At 35.2% G+C, this 21,362-nt stretch overlaps 1 protein-coding gene across 1 annotated transcript in view; it reads right to left on the bottom strand.

Moving 5' to 3' along the window:
- The window catches only part of RNF213 (ring finger protein 213), a 108,646-nt gene that overhangs the window by 81,388 nt on the left and 5,896 nt on the right, over positions 1-21,362 (bottom strand). Inside the window, exons 4-7 of the mRNA XM_027850138.1 lie at positions 20,630-20,791; positions 19,261-19,359; positions 15,833-15,940; positions 13,127-13,307 (exon numbers count right to left, since the gene is read on the bottom strand). Coding sequence (XP_027705939.1) covers positions 13,127-13,307; positions 15,833-15,940; positions 19,261-19,359; positions 20,630-20,791 — 550 coding nt within the window. The remainder of the gene's footprint in view (positions 1-13,126; positions 13,308-15,832; positions 15,941-19,260; positions 19,360-20,629; positions 20,792-21,362) is intronic.

The following is a 21,362-nucleotide window of genomic DNA, read 5'->3' on the forward strand; positions in this document are numbered from 1 at the left end:
AATGTTTCCTTCCTGCACCCTAAAGGCAGGCACCCAAGACTGTGCTTAGATCCTCTTTGCTACCTCTCTACATCCTCTCTTTTGGGATTCCATCTATTCCCCTGGCTTCAGTTCCCACCTTAATGCAGATGACTACCAGATCTACATATCAAGTCTCAAGCTTTTACTTCCAACTAGTAATAACTCCTCACAAAATAGCAAAGAATAGCAAAAGGGAAAACAGCCTGCAGGAAAGCTTCATGTAAAACTCAACTAAGTCAGATGATATCCACAATGTTTTTAAGATAAAACTGGAAAGAGGACAACAAATAATACGCAAAATTATATAGATATGCCAATATTTGTACAGCAATCTATCCTCCTCATCAATAACAGTGGCATCATGACATTTGGATGTTAGTGATTCTATCAGTAAGTTGAAATGACACTTAAGATGAAGTCATAAGGAGTAGTAGAGTCAGATCAACTATACAGAGAAGAAATTTGTGCTTATCATTTTGAAAGTAATTAGAAATTAAATTTCAACATTTCAGAAAGGTAAAGATTCTAAAAGAACAGAAAATATAACAGATGGTGTCATTAAGAAAATAAGGAAGCCAAGACATCAGCCAATGCTAACCCATATGTCTTCTTTCTCACCTCCATAAAATCTTTTTAACAAATCTTTATTTTATTAAATATTTCCCAATTAAATGTAAAAAAATATTTAACAATTTTTAAAAATTTTGAGTTTAAAATTCCTTCCCATCCTGACCCCTTCCTTGAGAATGCAAGCAATTTGATATTGATTCCACATGTGAAGTCATGCAAAACGTACTTCCAAAACAGCCATGTTGCATAAGAAAGTAGACAATAAAACAAGAAAAACAAAAAAAGCAAAAGAAAGTATGCTTCAATCTGAAAGTACTCAGAGTTCATCAGTTCTCCCTCTGGAGGTGGAAAGTATGTTTTTTCATCATGAGTCCTTTGGAATTGTCTTGGATTACTGTCTTGATCAGAGTAACTAAGTCTTTTACCACTGATCATCCTCACAATATTACTGCAACTGTGTAAAATATTCTCTTGGTTCTGCTCACTTCACTTTGCATGAGTTCATATATGTCTTCTTAGGTTTTTCTGATGCCATCCTGCTCATTATTTCTCATAATACAGTAGTATTCCATCACAATCATATATCACAATTTGTTCAGCCATTCCCCAATTGATGGGCATCTCAATTTCCAATTCTTTACACCATAAAAAGAGCTGCTATAAATATTTTTTGTACAAATAGGTCCTTTTCCCTTTTCTTTGATCTGTTTGTGTTACAGACCCAGTAATGATATCTTTGGGTTAAAGGGTATGCACAGTTGCATAGCCTGTTGGGTATAGTTTCAAATTGTTCTCTAAATAGATCACAACTTCACCAACAGCGTATTAGTTTCCCAATTTTTCCATATTCCCTCCAGCATTTGTCATTTTCCTTTTCTGTCATGTTAGCAAATCTGACAGATGTAAGGTGATATCTCAGTGTTCTTTTAATGTGCATTTCACCAATCAGTAGTGATTTAGAGCATTTTTTCCCATAACTATTGATGGCTTTGATTTCTTCTGAAAAATGCCTGTTCATATCCTTGGACCATTTACCAATTGGGGAATGGCTCTTATTTTTTATAAATTTGCCTCAGCTTCCTATATATTTGAGAAACAAAATCTTTATCAGAGAAACTTGCCAAAAAAAAAAATTTTGGCCCAGTTTTCTGTTTTCCTTCTAATTTTGGTTCCATTAGGTTTTTTTGTGCAAAAGTAATTTCACATAATTAAAGTTATCTATTTTATTTCCCATGATCCTCTTTATTTTTTCGTTGGCCAAAAACATTTGCCTTAGCCATGGATCTGACAGGTACATTTTTCCATGTTCCACTAATTACATCACCCTTTATGTCTAAATCATTTGTTCATTTTGACCTTATCTTTGTATATGATATGAGATGTTAGTCCATGCCCAATTTCTGCCAAATTGCTTTCCAGTTTTCCCAGTAGTTTTTGTGAAATGCTGATGTACTATCTCCAAAGCTTAAATCTTTGGGTTTATCAAATACTAGATTACTACGCTCATTTACTACTGTGTAATATGTACTTAATCTATTTTACTGATCTAACACTCTATTTCTTCACCAGTACCAGATTATCTTAATGATTAACATTTTGCAATATAGTTTGAAATCTGGAACATCTAAGCTGCCTTCCTTCACACTTTTTTTTCATTGATTCTCTTGATATTTTTGACCTTTTGTTCTTTCAAATGAATTTTGTTATTTTTTCCTAGCTCTATAAAATAATTCTTTGGTAGTTTGATTGTCATGGTACTGAATAAGTAAATTAATTTAGGTAGAACTGTCATTTTTATTACACTGGCTCAGACTACCTACAAGTAATATTTCTCCAATTGTTTAAATCTGTTTTTTATTTGTGTGAAGTGTTTATGATTGTGTTCATAAAATCCCTGGGTTTTGTCTTGGTAGAGAGACTCTCAAGTATTTTATATTATCTCAATTGTTTTAAATGAAATTTCTCTCTCTCTTCTTTCTGGGTTTTGTTGGTAGTATACAGAAATGATGGGACATTTACATTGGTTTACTTTAAGTCCTGCCACTACACGCTGAAGTTGTTGACTGTTTTAACTAGTTTTTTAGTGGATTACTTAGATTTCTATAAATATGCCTTCATAACGTATGCAAAGAGTGACAGTTTTGTTTCCTCGCTGCCCATTTTTGTTCCTTCAATTTCTTTTTCTTGTCTAAGTGCTACAGTTAGAATTCCTAGTACAACATTGAATAATAGTGGTGGTGATGATGGACATCCTTGCTTCACCCTTGACCTTACTGGGAAAGCTTCAAATTTATCTCTATTACAGATAATGCTTACTCTTGGTTTTAGAAAGATAATACTTATCATTTGTTTTTTAAAAGGCTCAATTTATTCCTATGCTTCCTAGTGTTTTTAATGGAAATGGGTATCGTATTTTGTCAAAGACTTTTTCTGCATTTATTGAGATAATCATTTCTGCTGGTTTTGTTGCTGATATAGTCAATTGTGCTGCTAGTTTTCCTAATACTGAACCAGCCCTGAATTCCTGGTATAAATCTCACCTGGTCATCAGTATGACCTTTGTTGATATATTGCTGCAATCCCCTTGCTAGTGTTTTATTTAAAAATTTTAAATTGACATACATTAAATAAATTGGTCTATAGTTTTCTTCCTGTTTTTGTTTTCCCTAGTTTAGGCATCAAAACCATATTTGTATCATAAACAGAATTTGGTAGGACTCCTTTATCTATTTTTTCAAATAGTTTCTATAGTATTGGATTAACTGTTCCTTAAAAGTTTTCTAGAATTAGCTTGTAAATCCACTGTACAATTTCCTTTTCTAAGATAAAATAATTTAAATATTGTATTTCCTCTTCAGTTAATCTGGGTAATTTATATTTTGGTAAATATTCTTATCCATTTCACATAGATTGTCAGTTTTACTGGCATATAATTAGACAGAATAATTCCTAATAATTTAATTTTATCATTGGTGGTGCATTCACCTTTTTCATTTTTGATAATATTGATTTTTCTTTTTTTTAAATCAAATTAACCAATGGGTTTATCTATTTTATTAGAATTGTTTTTCATAAAGCCAGCCCCTAGTTTCATTTATTAGTTCAATGGTTTTTTTTTAACTTTCAATTTATTAATCTTTCCTTTAATTTTTAGGGTCTATTTTATGTTTAATTGAGGGATTTTAATTTGTTCTTTTTCTAAGTTTCTTTTTTTTTTTTTAGTTGAAAGCCCAATTCATTGATGTGCTCTTTCTCTCTTTTACTGATGTACATGTTTGAAGATATAAATTTTCTTCTAACTACTGCTTTGGCTTTACCACCACAAGATTTGGTATGTTGTCTCATTGTTGTCATTTTCTTTCATGAAATTATTGATTGTTTCTATGATTTGTTTTTTGACTCACTCATTCTTCAGGATAATTTATAGTTTCCAATTAATTTTTAAACTATGCTTCCATGGCCCTTAATTGAATATAATTTTATTGTATTATGATCTGAAAATGGTACATTTAATACTTCTGCTTTTCTGTATTTGGTTATGAGGTATTTATGCCTTAATACATGGACAATTTTCATGAAGGTACCATGAGGAGCTAAGAAAAAAGTTACACTCCTTTCTCTTCCCATTCAGTTTTCTCCAGAAGTCTATCATATCTAACTTTTCTAAGATTTTATTCATCTCCTTCACTTATTTCTCATTTATTTTATGGTTAGATTTATCTAGCCTGAGAGAGGAAAGAAAGTTGAGGTCCCCCTAGTAAAGTTTTACTAGAAAACCATTAAAAAAAACAGTAGAGTTCTACCATCTATTTCCTCTCCTAATTCATTTGGCTTTTAAGAATTAGGATGCTAGGCATTTGGTGCATATATGTTTAGTATTAATATTACTTCTTTGTCTGTGGTGCCTTTTAACAAAATGTGGTTTCCTTGATTATCCCTTCTAATTAGATCTATTTTTGTGAAGTGAGCAAAACCAGGAAAACAATGTACAAAGTAACAGCAAAACTGTATGATGAAGAATTGTGAATGGCTTAACTATTCTCAGCAACATAATAATCCAAGACAATCCCAATGGACTTTTGATGAAAAATGGAATCCATCTCTATAAAAAGAAATTATGCTGAGTACAGACTGAAGCATACTATTATTACTTTTTCCTTTCTTCCTTCCTTCCTTCCACAAAATGACTAATATGGAAAAGTTTTACATGATTGCACGTGTATAACCTTTATCAGATTACTTTACTGTGTCAGGGAAGGGAGAGGGGAGGGATAGAATTTGGAACTCAAAACTTTTTAAAAAATGAATGTTAAAAAATTGTTTTCACATGCAACTACGGGAAGTAACTAAAAAAAAAAATTAGGTCTATTTTTGCTTTTGCTTTGTCTGAGATCATGATTGCTACCCCTTCCTTTTTTTTAATTTCAGCTGAAGCTTAATAGATTTTGCTCCAGCCTCTTATTTTTACTCTGTGTGCGTCTCTGTTTCAAATATAGTTTTAGCAAACAACATATCGTTAGATTCTCATTTCTAATATATTCTGCTACCTGCTTTCATTTTATGGGTGAATTCATCCCATTCACATTTATGATTACAAACTGTGCATTTCCCTCCACCCTATTTTCTTCCATTTATCCTTTTCTCTCTCTTTTTATCCTATCCCTTCTCTAAATTCTCTTTTACTTCTGACCACAGATTTCTTTTATCTGCCCTCCCTATTATAAATCCTCACCCCCTCTCTTTTTCCTTATCTCCTTTCTCTCCTATTTTCCTATTGATTAAAGATAGATTTCTGTTACATACTGAGTATGTGTTTGTGTACATGTGTATATTGTGCATATTTATGTATATGTGTATGTATAAAATATAGATCTAGATGTATGTGTAAATGTGTCTATACATATATATACATACATATACACACATCTATACAAATATTTTTCCCTCTTTGAACCAATTTAGATGAGAGTAAGTTTCAAGCATTGCTGTCCCATTTTCCCCTCCACTGTAAAAGCTCTTCTTTGTGTGCTTCTTTTCCACATTCTTTTCTCCCCCCTTTTCCCAGTGCATCCCTCTTTCTTGCCTAGCCATTTTTTTTACATCATACAAACAAAATAAAATTACTCCTATGCCCTTTTCCTATGTTAAATCCTTTAACTACCCCATGATAAAAGATCTTATAAGTTACATTTATTATCTTCCTATATAGAAAAGTAAACAGTTTAACCTTACTGCATCCCTTATGATAACTCTTCCATGTTTACCTTTTTATTCTTCTCTTCAGTCTTATATTTGAAAGTCAAATTTCCTATTTAGCGCTGGTCTTTTTAAAAGGAATGTCTGAAAGTCCTCTATTTTTATTTTCCTTTGAAGGATTATACTCTTTTTCTGGATCAGTCATTCTTGGTTGTAATCCCAGGTCTTTTGCCTTCAGAAATATCATATACCATGCCTTCTGCTCCTTTAACATGGTAGCTGTTAAATCTTCTGTGATCCTAACTGTAGCTCCGTGTACTTGAATAGTTTCTTTCTGGCTGCTTGAAATATTTTCTCTTTGACCTGGGAACTCTGGAAATTGGCTGGAATATTCCTCAGAGTTTTCATTTTGAGATCTCTTTCAGGGGGTAGTTGGTGAATTCTCTCAATTTCTATTTTCCCTTCTCAGTCTAGGATATCAGGACAGTTTTCAATGATAATTTCTTGAAATACGATAATCAGGCTGCTTCTTTGATCATGGCTTTCAGGTAATACAATAATTCTTAAATTATCTCTCCTCAACCTATTTTCCAGGCCAGTTGTTTTTTGGATGAGATATTTCACATTTTCTTCTATTTTTTCATCCTTTTAACTTTGTTTCTTGATGTCTCAGGGAGTCATTAACTTCCACTTGTCCAATTCTGCTTTTTAAGGAATTATTTTCAACAGTGAATTTTTGTACCTTTTTTCCCCTTTGGCCAATTCAATTTTTTAAGGTGTTACTCTCTTTAGTATTTTTTGTGCCTCTTTTACCAAGCTGCTGATTGTCTTTTCGTTATTTTTTTCCTTTGCTTTCATTTCTACACCTAATTTTTCCTCTACTATTTTTGTTTGATTTTGAAAATCAATTTTTAGCTCCTCCAGGATTTCCTGTTGGCCTTGTGTCCAATTTATATTTTTTTTTCCTCTGAGGATATGCCTGTAGTTGCTTTGACTGCATTGTCTTCTTCTGAGTTTCTGTCTTGCTCTTCCCTGTCACCACAGTGGCTTTTTATGATAAGGTTCTTTTGCTGTTGTTGTTGTTTTCTTTTTTTCAACCTTATTTGTTGAATTTGAACTTTCTGTTAAAGCTGGGTTCTGTTTCTGGCTTGGAGAAGGATGGAGGGAGAGGCTGAGGCGGGGTGTGAAGGAGGGGAACTATCTCAAGCTTCAGGATTTTTTACACTGCTGTTCTGAGAACTAGTTGTGGGGGTTTGGAAGTTTTCAGTGTTTCCAAAGTGGTGTGATCTGGGGAGATGTGTGGTCATGGCTCTCCTGTTCTGCACTCCTGTCCTTGTCCAGGAAGGGCCCCTGATCCATGGGATTATAATTAATACTGTTCCTCAGGGTCCTTGATTCCTTGTGACAAAAAATTAATACTGTCCCCCAGGGTTTCCACTCCTTTTTGATTAAAAGTACTCCCATACACCCTTGAATTATGACCCCAAAGTGGGTAATAGGTAAACAGCTGCCCCTCAAGGTTCCCACTCTCTCTTGCCTTAAATGCTCCTCTCTCAGTCCTTGAACTACAACCCAGAAGTGGATATAAGTAATGGAATTCCCAAACTGTGTCTGGTCACAAGGGTCCCCTTCTAATCTCTTTCTGACCAGCTGCCAGGTCCCACTTACTGTCTCTGGCTTGAGAGCTCCCAAACCTGCTGCTATTTTTGCCATTACTACCTAGTCCCACCATTGGTGTTTCAGCCATGTGGCCTTCGGGTCAGCCTCTACCTCTGTGTCATAGATCTCTCTTTCCAACCTCTTAAGTTGTCTTGGGCTAGAAGAATGTCTCTCTTTGATCTTTTGTTGGCTCTCCCACTCCAGAATTCGATTTGAGGCGTTATTTTAAAGTTGTTCAGAAGGAAACATTGGGAGAGCTCAGCTGTTTGCTTTCTCTAGTCCACCCACCTCTATAAAAATCTTATGAGAATGATCGATGTGTATTAAAGGTGTCCTTTACCAAAGTGAGATATATCAAAGAATCTTTACCTATAGTAGGGTTTTGGTAACAATTTTCCACAACACACTACAAAAATACAAATGACTAAAAGGTATAGAAAATCCCATTGTGCCTGCTGTTGGTTGATTATTTTAAAAATCTGATTGAGTGAATAAAACATAATCTTCAAGGCCATATTTTAATAAGATATCTCCCATGTACACATTAAGACCATACAAGATTTCCTAATGGATGCAACCACAAAGATAACATTTCTTCAACAATCTTTTGAGTATCAATATCAAGTGAGGCTAAGAAAAATGGAAATATATGCTCAATTAAAAATTGAGCATATCAATATATCAATCAATCAGTATTTTTTACTGTCAAGGAAAATGTCCTATGAAGAGTTCGAAGATTTAATTCTATATGTAATAATGAAATCTTCTAGGAAGGGAGGTGAACCTGTCACGTAATGTAAGCAAGACAGATTCACTGTCTTCCTGTGTGCTACACTGATATCCAGGAAATATGAAAAGATTTAAACGATATATTCCAGTATGTTGGACTGATAGGAAAGACAGGAGGGAAAAAATCACAAAAGATGAAGAGTAAATCAATTGAGATTTGCACTGCTGAAAGATGTATGTGTGTATATGATAAAAAGATAGATAATATGTATATATGTGTATATACACATGTATTATAGCCATGTGTGTACATGCACATACATGTATACACCCATATATGGCTAATGTTTAACACTGAACTATTAAACTATCCTCATATTTCCCCCTTTATTCACCAAAAAAATCTCAGAGAATGGGAGAAAATTACAGTATCTGGTAGTCTCTAAATGCCATTTATAATGGCTGAGCATTTAATACATATCCTGGTCAACATCTGCATAAGTCTAATAAGCAGTGCCAAGACTTCAACATATTTTCATCCTTAATTATTTCATTTCACTAATCAATAAGCAAATTTAATTGCCAAATCAATGGTTTCCTATTATTTCCAGGAACAAATATAAAATCCAATGTTTAACTTTTTTCAAAATTTTCTTTCAGTCAGCAAAAAAGTCCACCTACCATCTCAACCTCTTATCTTTTTACCCCATAAAGAAAGAAAGAAAAATAAAACCCTTGTTACAAGCATGTTTAATCAAGCAAAACAAATTTCTACACTGGCTATGTAAAAAAAAAATTTATTCTACACTGAGTCTATCATCTCTCTATGTGCAGGTAGGTATGAAGTTTTGTTATTAGTCCTTTGGTATTGTGGTTGGTCATTATATCAATCAGAGTTTCTAAATCGTTCAAAGTTTCTTTCTTTCTTTCTTTTTTTTTTTTAAACAATACTGTTTTCATTGTCTTTTTCAGGCCATCGCCCCTCCCTTCCCGATTTTGACCCTTTGGCAAACCAGATCAATGCTCTTCTCTTGAGTCCCTTGCTGCCTTATATTACAATTTTGACCTACTTGGCCTTGGTCTTGGCCTTGGATCACTTCACTACCTGCTGCCTTCATTCTTATACACATGCTAATAAACAAAAGTAGAGAAATCAAGCAACTGTGCTGTTGTTGTGTTGTACTGGTCTACTACCAAATTTATGATACTGCCAGACAATTCTTTTATACTTCCATAATTAACACAATATCTCATCTACTACAGTTGCTTTTCCAAAACTTTTCATTCATCTTCAAACCTCCCACTGGTTCCCCCATCAATTTCCAGACTCTCAGCTAAGAACCTTGCCCTTGTCTCATATTTTACTGAAAACCCTGAGGCCATTCACTAAGAACTCCCTCTTTCTCCTCCTCATCTTTCATCACCCAGTTACCTTCAACCACTATCTCCTCCTTTATTCCTGTTTCACAAGAAGACATGAACATATGATCCCACTCCATCCCATCTTCTCCAGCCGACTGTCTCCTATTAATCAGACCTACTCTCTCACAATTTCCAATTGCTTCCTGTTTACTCACTAGTTCCTGACTGCCTACAAATATGTCCATGTCTCCTCCCATTCTCAAAAACCCCTCACTTGATCCATCCATCTCCACTACCTATTATCTCATATCTCTCTTCCCTTTTGTGGCTAAACTCCTTGAGAAAGCAATCTACAATGGGTGCCTCCACATTTTCTCTCACTTTCTTCTTAACTCTCTGCAGTCTGGCTTCTAACTTCATCATTCAACTGAAACATCTATCTTCAAAGTTACTAATCATCTTTTAATTGCCAAATTAATGAATGTTTTTAAAATTCTCACCATTAATCACCTCTTAACACTGTTGATCAACTTTTCCTTGAAATTCTCTTCTCCCTATGTTTTCATGACACTATTCTTTCCTGGTTCTTTGACAATCTATATAACCACTCCTTTTCAGTCTTCTTTGCTGTCATCTTCATCCAGGTCATGCCTGCTAACCATGACCACCCCACAAGGCTCTGTTCTGGGCCCTCTTTTCTTCTCCCTCTGTACTATTCCACGTATTACCTCATCTCATCCTACAGATTTAATTATCATTTCTATGCTGATGTTTCTCAAATCTACTTATCTATCTAGTCCTAACTTCTCTCCTAACCTCCAGTCTCTCATCTCCAACTGCCTATTGGACATCTGTAACTAGTCTTCTCTAATAGAATGCTCCCCTCTATCATCCTCACTCTATTACTCATTTTCAATCTTTTCTTGTCTACTGGCTGCTTCCCTACAAACATACACCTCTCCCTCATCCTTAAAAAAACCATAATTTACTAAAGCTATCTATAGTCATATGAAAAAATGTTCTAAATCACTATTGATTAGAGAAATACAAATCAAAACAACTCTGAGGTACCACGTCACATCTATCAGATTGGCTAACATGACAAAACGGGAAAATGATAAATGTTGGAAAAGATGTGGAAAAACTGAAACACTAATGCATTGTTAGTGGAACTGTGAAATGATCCAACCACTCTGGAAAGAAATTTGGAACTATGCCCAAAGGGCTATAAAATTGTGTATACCTTTTGACCCAACAATACCACTTCTAGGACTGAATCCCAAAGAGATCATAAATATGGGAAAAGGACCCACATGTACAAAAATATTTTATAGCAGCTCTTTTTGTAGTGGCAAAGAATTGGAAATTAAGGGGATGTCCATCAACTGAGGAATGGCTGAACAAGTTGTGGTATATGAATGTAACAGAATACTACTATGCTATGAGAAATGATGAGCAGGCAGACTTCAAAAAAACCTGGAAAGACTTACATGAACTGATGCAGAGTGAAATGAGCAGAACCAGGAGAACATTGTACACAGTAAGAGCCACACTGTGAAATGACCGACTGTGATAGACTTAGCTCTTCACAGAAATGCAAAGATCTAAGACAACTCCAAAAGACTCACAATGGAAATTGCTATCCACATCCCGAGAAAAAACTACGGAGTCTGAATGCAGACGGAAGTGTACTATTTGCTCTCCTTTTCCTTTGTTGTTTTGTTTTGTTTCTTCTTTCTCATGGTTCCTCCCATTAGTTCTAATTGTTCTTTACATCATGACTAATGGGAAAATATGTTTAACATGAATGTATAAGTAGAGCCTATATCAGATTGCACGCCACCTTGAGGGAGAGGAGAAAACTTAAAACTCAAAATCTTATGGAAGTGAATATTGAAAACTAAAAATAAATAAATTATCAAAAAAAAACCCATCACCCAATTTGTCCATCCCAAATACCTATAGCTATCATCCCATCTTTCAACCCTTTCATTGCTAATAATCTTGAAAAGGTTGGCTGCAATTAGTTCCTCTACTTCCTTTTCTTTCCCTTTCTTAACTCTCTGCAGTCTAGTTTCTGATTTCATCATTCAATAGAAACAGCTCTCTACAAAGTTACCAATGGTCTCTTAATTGTCAAACCTAATGGCTTTTACTCAACCCTCATTCTTCTTGACTTATCTGCAGCCTTTGACATAGTTAATCTCTCTCTGCTCCCTGATACTTTCTTCTTTCATGTTTTTGCTTTCTCCTGGTTCTCTTCTTTGATGTCTGATTGATCACTCCTTTTCAATCTCCTTTGCTGGATCCAGATTGTACCCACTAGTCACAGGTGTCCCTTAAGGTTCTGTATAGGGCTCACTTCTCTTTTTCGCCCATACTATTTTACTTGCTGATTATCATCAGCTTCCATAGATTTGGTTACCATTTCTATGCAGATGATTCTCAGATTGATTTATCCAGCTCTAAACTAACTCCTGTCCTTCAGTCTCGCATCTCCAACTGCCTAATGTCTCCTGGACATCTGAACTCAACATATCTGAAACTAAACTTATTATTGTTCTAACAAAATCTTTCCTTCTTCTGAACTTTCTAATTACCATAGAGGGCACCACCATTCTCACAATCACAAAGGCTTAAAACCTAGGTATCATTCTTGATTCCTCACTCACTCACTCCTTCCAATCTGCTGCCAATTGTCCCAAGTACCAAGATGCAGGTTCTCATGCTATTATGCCTTAACTATTGTAAAAGCCTGTCTGTTAGTCTCCCTGACTCATCTTTTTCCATTTCAGTCCATCCTTTATTCAGTTATCAAATTAATCTTCCTAAAGAACAAATCTGACCAAGTCAACCCTATCCTCTGTATGGCATTCAAAGCCCTTCACAAACTAGGCCCCACCTACCTTTCCAGTCTTCTTAAATCTCACTCCTCCCCAACCCACCCCCAATTCCAAATTCAGTGACACTGGCCTCCTTTATATTCTCTGCACACTCTAAAACTCTTGGCAGTCCCCTATTACCGGAATACTCTCCTTTCTCTCATCTCTGCCTGCTGGATTTTCTGGCTTCTTTCAAGACGCAACTAAAAATCCCATCAGAAGCTTTTCCTGATTTCCCTTCACAACCTCTTTCAACTTTCTAGGCCTCTTTCAACTTTTCTGGGGCTCTTAATACTTTACTCCTTTTACTCTACAATCAAGAGACACTGGCTTCCTTGCTGTTCTTCAAACATGACACTCCCATCTCCTGATTCCAGATCTTTTAGTGGCTGTCTCCAATGCAGAAATGATCACCCTTCCCAGGCTTATCTGAAAAAATCCCCTAAATCATTTCTTATAGTGTTCTATCATATTTACATACTACAATCTGTTCAATAATTCTCCAATTAATAGGTACTTCCTCAGTTTCCTGCCACCACAAAAAAGCTAAATATTTTTGTCCATCCTTATTTAAGAGTTTGTTTTGCTTGGGACTAATCCCTCCCTTTATCAGCAAAAAAAAAAAAAATCACCATGTTGATGCATCAGGACAAGATTTTTTTTTACCCTGATAGTCAAGAGCTAACAAAGCACACGTTAGAACACACCATATAAGTTGAAGAGATGTTTGATATCTGGCCAGGTGAGCAGGTGCTGCAAAACCTCATCCAAATCATCCACTTTTTTCCCATCCTTTTCTGGCCAGGACTTAGTGATGACAGCAGAAACAAGAGTTCCAAATTTCTTGAGGTTGTCAGGAGGTAACAGCTTAAGAATGCTGGTCTGAGACTACAAAAGAAATAAAACAGAGAAGACAAAACAAAACAGATCTTAGAAATACCCCAGCAAGGTCATTAACCTAAAGCAATTCAGGAGTCTAAAAGAAAATCTGTTTAACACAGTCAATAATCCATAAGGAAAGTAAGGTTGGTTTGCTTGCTTTAACTCACCTATTTATGCATGCTGCCTCTCTCCCTCCCTTCCTCCTATTACTAGAGATATGAAGGCTTGAGGAAAAAAATATCATTTTGGAGAAAAATAATCATCTCAAGTACATCTATCTTCATTTTCTACCTTCCAGTCAATAAATAAGTCAAAAGAATGGAAAAAACAAACACATGCAATTCTCTATTGAATATTTAGAGGTTTTTCTTTGGGTATTCCTACTTATTAAATAGGATCATCTTAATGAACAAGCTACTATTATGCTGTATGACTTTAAATCTGTGAAGAGTACTTTAAACTAAAAATTAATATTAACTTTTTCCAAAAGTTCTGTCTCTTGTTCCACCTTACTCTTCAAATTTGTTTTCTTATTGTCTTCAAAATTTTGGAAAATTTTCCTTTCTTACTATAAAATAAATTTGCATTCTGATGTTTAAAAAGTCAAAAAAGAATTCTACATGAGACAGACCAAGTCAACCCTATCCTCTGTATAGCATTCAAAGCCCTTCACAAACTAGGTCCCACCTACCTTTCCAGTCTTCTTAAATCTCACTCCTCCCCCACCCACCCTCAATTCCCAATTCAGTGACATTGGCCTCCTTTTTGTTTGGAAATTGGGGACAAACATACTAATACATACATTTTTGTAGAGATGTAAATTGGTCAACTATTATGGACAGCAATTTGTAATTACATTTCTTTTTTCAAAGGGTTAAAATTTTCATAAATTCCCAGAAATTCCATTATTATGCATATATAGGAAGGAAGTTAAAGACAGAAAGAAAAGCCCCCATTACCAAAAAAAAAAAGTCACAGCAACACTTTTTGTATTAACAAAGAACTTGAAACAAAGTAAATGTTCATCTAATAGATGGCTAAATAAATTATAATATGCAAACATAATTGAATATTCTTATATTACAAGAAACAGCAAATAAGAATTCAAAGAAACACAGAAAGACATACTGAACTGATATAAAGCAATCAGAAGTAGAAAAACCACATGCACAATGACTAAATGTCAATGTAAAGAACAACAAAATATAGAAACCTGACCAAGTTTTGCTCTGAAGAATAGTGAAGAAAACATTCCCCCCTCTCTTATTTGCACTGGTGAACTACTAGTGTGGCACACTGCATGTCTTCTCAGAGATAGTCTAGCTATTCATGGGTTTTGCTGAATTGCTTTTTTCCTGCTTTTACAAAATTTTTGTTACAAGGAATGGTATGATGGGTAGAAGAGGGGGGAAGAAAATGTGATGAAATGTGATGAAACAATGAAAGGCAAAAGAAAAATAAATAAAATTTTTTTTAAAAAAAATTAATTAGCCATAAGCCAATCTCTAGAAGATATCCCTCATCAGATGCCCTGGTTGAAGGAGAAAACAGAATGGTGGACTATCTAACATGAATGAATTAAACAGACCCTACTATGTTGATTTTCAGTGTTTGCTCAGTTATTTAATTTTCAGAGCAATTCCTTTAATTGTAGCAATCATTTCATAAAATAATAAAGGAAACCTAGGAAAACTTATAGGAGCTGATGCAAAGTGAAGTGTGCAGAATTAGAACATTGTACACAGTAACAGCAATATTGTAATGACAATCAACTATGAAAGACTTAACTATTCTGATCAATACAATGAATACAATGCTATGTGATAATTCAAAAGGACTCATGATGAAAATGCCATCCATCTCCAGAGAGAGAACTGGTGAACTCTGAGTGCAGACTGGAATCTGATTTTTCTTGCTTTTTTTATTGCAACATGACTAATGTGTTTTGCATGACTTCATATATATAATGGTATCATATTTCTTGCTTTCTCAATGAGTAGGGGAGAGATAGGAGGAAGAGAGAATTCAGAAGTGAAAATAAAAATTTTAAAAATAAAACAGTAAAGGTTTTTTTTTAAATGAAATATCTTTTTCATTTCATTAAGGGAAAAAAGTCAAAGTTGCCAAGCATTATTTCCTCAAATGATTAAAACAAATAAAAAGAAATACAACTAAAATATATCATGTTCTCTACCTCTATCACTTAAAGAAATCAGAACCTCTAAGCTCTTCATGGATGGACTTCTCTAGACATTTAAATCATCCCACATTTGAAGAGGTAAGAAGTGAATTTGTACTTCAGGCATAATTTTTAATGAGACTCCCACCATTAGAGAAAATTTAATAAAGCCTGATAAGAAAAAGTAAAGAGAGATGAAACATATTTGAGAAGGCATGGTAATATAACAGAAACACTATTAGACCAAAGAGAATTCATCAGTGGATCAATAACCCAAACTGGTGAAAATAAATTAATCAGAACATAGCTACGATCCCTAAGTATTTTCCCATTAGAGGTGTGGTTTGGCTACCTGGGAGACTGAGCTCACAGCTTCAATAGCACAGGTCTCAAAGCTTTTAACAATACAGTTGTCTACATGACAGCTGCAGTATAAGTTGATCTGCTGAAGTGGTTTCTCCTGTAGGAACATAAAATGAGATTTAATGCATATTTGAAATAGCAGACTTCAATATTTTATAGACTGAAAATAAAATGAACCTCACTTATTTTACAATATCAATATTTTCTCATTTTTAACCAAAATTTTCCCCTAAGTTCCTTTGTTGTTGAGTACCAATACTTTGCACTAATTTATCAAATATATTTAACAAATATCCCCTTCCTCTGCCATGCAAATAACCCAAAAAAGCAAGTAAATTTTACTTATACACATTATCAATTTTTTCAGAGATGAATAGATCCCCTACAATAATCCAAAAGAACATGTCCCTGACATAAGGGGTTGTCTCCAAACTCTGAGAAAGACACTAGATTAAAGATGTAAAATGAAGCAGGTATGGTAAATGGGTGAATTTGTTTTGTTTAACTGTACTTCTGTTATGAAAGAAGGTTCTAGGATAAGGAGAGAGAGCAGAAAAGATGTAAAAAAAATCTATAAAATATTAACATTTTAAAAAGTGCTCAATATCATTGCAAGAAATTCTTCTGAACTATTAACTGTAAGGAATTATTAACAATATGCCCAGGTAAAAATTTATTGATGTCTTAGTCATCTGAAGTTCATAATACTTCCTTTTTCAGTGTTGATACTACAGTTCTTCTTATTTTGCATTTTTCCAGTATTTGAATTGTTCAACCCCCATCCCCAATACCAACTCCAGAATACTGGAATTAAAGACTATTCAGAGATGTCCCAAGTTTCTGAGTCTGGCTTTATACAGAACGACTTTTGCTTATTTTCATTATCAGAGACAGAATGTTAGCCTGGAGAAGTCAATAGACTGGTATGTTGCTTATGTTCTAATGTGCTCATATACTTGAATTAAATAAACATTTATTAAAAATCTCCCAAGAGCAGAGGACTGTACTAAGTGCTGGGAGAGATTCAAAGTTGTCCCTATCCTCATGTAGCTTGCAATAGTGGGGGAATCAGACACATATACCATATATAATTCACAATAATAAACAGAGTGGAAAGTAAACAAACCCAAATGTTAAAGATGGTTGTAGTTATCATGGCGGGAGGTGTAGGGGAAAGGTAGAGGGCACAGTGATCAAGGAGTCTTTATAAGAGTAGGGATGTCTCAGGTTTTATAAGATAAGTGGTGATTCAAGAGGGCAATATAGGAGAAAGATGAAATTCTCCACACAGGAAACAAAATACAAAGAAAGGCATGGAATACAAAACAAAATGCAAAGAAAATACATGAAAAGGCATGAAAAGGGACAGGGCTGCTTCTAGTATAGACAAAAAGTATTCTAGTTTGACTGGAAATGGACAGCGAATAGAAGGGAGTAAATAATTACCCAAGACTATTTTGATATGAGAACATGTCATATGGATTTTTATGTAAAACAAGACATACTCTTCTAATGGCATACTCAAGCTCTCACAAGTAAGAGTTTCAAATACTTTTGTTTTTTCTTGTAAGGGAAAGATTCTAAAACACATAGTCTTTTTTTTTAATCCTAAGTACAACATGTATTTTAAATATTTCTCTCCTGGTATTTTTTTTTATCCTTGTCCTTCACAATCTCATTGTTACCATTTTACAAATATAATACTATGTATTACACTGACTCATTACTGAACTTCTGAGAGTTTCAAGAGCATCTTCAGCAATTTTCACAGAAGTCAATGTAACAACGAAGCCAAGACTGGATCAAATACCTTCCCCTGGGCAGCTACCAAAGAAAAGGCATTATTAGAAGAAAAGTGATTTCTGATACATTCTTCCCCTAGGTCACAGAACACGGGCATTCTAGCATACAGGTCTTTCATGTGATGTTTAATAAAAAAAATTCTCAAATTACAAAACCACAATACAAACTGAAGAATAGCTAATTTTTCCAACTTGTCTCATTTTTTGATGTCTATTATCCAACAACACGTATGTATATGACAGCCAGGTAACCGCACACCTCAGTTACGAAAAATTGGAAACAAGAATGGAAACTATTTATAGACATCCTAGAATGTGCTTGGCATGTAATATGTAGTAATCAATCAATCAACAAGCATTTTTTAAGTATACAATGACGAAAGGGAAAACAGTCTCTGCCAGGAAGGAGCTCAGCCTACATGAGTGAGACAACATGAAAAAGACTGGCCATAAGCAAGAGGGATACAAAATATCTCAAAGTGATTTCTGAGGGCAAAGCACAAGTAGCTGCAGGGGGAATCAAGAAAATCCTCATACAAAAAAAGTGGTGCTTCAGGTGAACCTCAAAGTCAACTAGGGATTCTAAGAGACCAAGGTAAGAGGAATGCATTCCAGTGAGGGCAGACAACCAATACAAAGGTAGAGAAGAGAGAGGTGGAGATAAAGGCCAGTCTGGCTGTACTACAGTTGTGAATGGAACAGACTCATATACAATAAGGCTAGAAGGTATATTAAAACTAGGTTATACGAGGCAGCTAAGTGGCACAGTAGATAGAACACTGGCCCTGGAGTCAGGAGGACCTGAGTTCAAATCCGGCCTCCAACACATAACACTTACTAGCCATGTGACTCTGGGCAAGTCACTTAATCCCAACTGCCTTACATATACATACACACACACACACACACACACACACACACACACACACACAAAACCAACCCCCAAAAAAACCTAGGTTATAAATGGCTTTAAATGCCAAACAGAGAAGTTAAATAATCCTAAAAGTAACACAGAAGAATTGCAGTAGGCACTGAATAAGGAAGCAACATGGTTATATTTGTATCTTCAGAAGAACCGTCTGGTAGCTATTTGAAGGACTATTGGTGAGCAGAGATGTGAGAGGGAGATCTACTGCACTAGTCTTTGCCAGAGATAGAGAATGGATGAATGCCTCAACTAAGGTGATGACTTTGTGTGCGGAGAAAAAGTGGGAGGGTATGAGAGATGTTATGGGATAAAATACAACATTCAGCAACTTACTAAATGTGGAGGAAGAGTGAGAGTGATGAGTCAAGGATAAACCCAAACCTAAATGACTCAAAATAATATATATGTCCATGATAGTAGAGAAATTAATTAGAGGAAAAAATTTCAAGGAAAAGATAATTACCTGAAAATGATCCTCTGACAGAAGGGTAATTGGTAGTATGGGGAAAAACTCCAATACTTTTTTTTTACCTATTTCATATTGGTCTTGGCTAGCTACAATGTTACAAGAACAAAGGGCAAACAACAACTAACCCGCCATAGGACTGTATCAACAAAGAGGTTTGGTTATTTCAAATGTTTCACGTTACCCTCATCCCAAAAAAAATTCCAGGAGATTCTTAATACCTGTTTTATTCTTCCTTCCATTTCACTAAGTAATGACTTCTTCCATTCCTCAGAAAGATGCTCATTAGGAAAGCTGATTTTTACAAATTCACTCCAAGCCTACAAAACATATACAAATGTATGTATGCAATGGTAAACGTGTAAAATACAACTAGAGGAAAAAAGAGTGGTAGAGGGACTATTAATGCTTTTGCACAACAACATGGTACTGAATGATCACAGATCTAAAGTCAGGAGGGACCTCTGAGGTCGCCTAGTACCACCCCTTCATTTTACAATAGAAGAAACTGAGGCTCAAGAAAGGTTAGATGGTGGAAGGAAAAGAACAAATGAGAAGTACATACGCATATGCCTCTCTTACCTGGAAAGGTAACAATGTAGCATCACACCACTAAATACTCTCATATCTTCACTTTCCTTCGTTTTATCAACAGACTTCTGAAAACACAGTGATGAAGCCCCACCTGCACTTCTGCACCACCCATTCACAACTTCATTCGTTAGCTTGGCTTCCAGCTCCCATGACTCTACCGAAACCAGACTTTGAAGACCACTTAATAACCAAATACAGGGGCCTTTTCTTCAGTCCTTATTTTATTTAACTTCTCCATAGCCTCTGGAACTCGTGACCAATCCACTTTCTTGAAAAGCCCTCTTCTCCGAAGCAGAAGACACTGCACTAGGCTGGTTCTCCTCTGACCTACCTAATTAGTCCTACAGTTTCCTGCTTCTCCTTTCTCCTGCTCACTTATACATCTGGCTGTCCTCCAAGGCTAAAGGTATTTAGCCCTCTCCTCCTCTTTCTTTTTACTCTCTTCTATGGAGATCTCTTGTGATTCCATGTATCCATCCAACGTAAATGATTTCCTAATCTCTCTCTCTCTCTCCAGGCCCATCTCCTATTCTAACGCAGAATTTCACATCAACAACTACCTGATAAATATTTCCAACATGAATGTAACTCGACCCCTCAAACTTCCCTGTGTTTAACTCCCAGTTTCTGCCACTATTATTTTCATTTTTACTCTTTGTCTCCTTATATCAGGAACCAAGCTCTATAGATTCTCTGCTGTTGTTGTTATCCTCAATATTTTAAAAGTATTTTTATTATGAACTTATTAACAAACTCAAACATACCAACATATAAAGAACAAAAAAGGATTGTAAATGTTTTACCTCTTTCTCTGTACAGTTTTTATTACCTCACAAAGACTTATTTCCCAACAGCCTTCTAAACCAGTTCCCCTGACTCTGGTCTCTCTCTACTTCTAGACCCCTGCCTAGACTTTTGCCACAAATGTGGTTTTGATGATGTTGCCTATCTCATTCAGAAACCTTCACTGACTCCTACTCCTTCAGAAATACTTACCACAAGCTCCTCTTCATAAGAGAGACGTAACCCACATTTCATAAGCAGGCCTTCTTTTAAAACTCTCTGGAACCAGTTTTTGGTGGTAGTCAGAGTTTCTTGAAATAGTTTTTTCACAAAAATGATGTTTCTATTTTCATTGTTTAGCTTATCTTTGGGATCCTAATATTGTATGAGAAATAAATATGAACTGTATTAAAGATACAGCTTTCACATTTCTTATACCACCTAATACAGTGCTAAGTATTCAAGAGGTACTCAATGAGTACTCAAAGTTGAATTTATACTCACATATCTATGTGCAAACACATTCACATTAAAACAGTGAAATTTGAAAAGTACATTAAGCCCTCTGGAATGGAAGGAAAAAAATGGAAAGAGACTAAGAGTAAAGACAGGCAGGCACATAAAGTAAGGGGAAGAAGTATAGTGGTGGCTCCATCCCAGAGAGGTGAACTCTCATATTATGGAAACAAAACTCCCAGCCAAGAGAAGGGGAGATTCCTTAGAACTACTTCCTCCCATTAAGCCTTCAGGACTACAATTACAACGTTGAGGAAACAATATTGAGACAGAAGGGAATAAAGTGGGTTTGCCAGAACAAAAGGAGAAAACATTCATTTATGGCTGGGGTCATAAAAGGATATGCCTATTTTCTCTAAATTCAAGAAATTTTGTTAATTATACTTGTTGCAGAACTGACTAGTAGAAACATAGGACCAGGCCTCTCCAC

The sequence above is a fragment of the Vombatus ursinus genome, unplaced genomic scaffold, assembly GCF_900497805.2.
Source record: "Vombatus ursinus unplaced genomic scaffold, bare-nosed wombat genome assembly UNPS02008996.1, whole genome shotgun sequence".
Taxonomy (NCBI): domain Eukaryota; kingdom Metazoa; phylum Chordata; class Mammalia; order Diprotodontia; family Vombatidae; genus Vombatus; species Vombatus ursinus.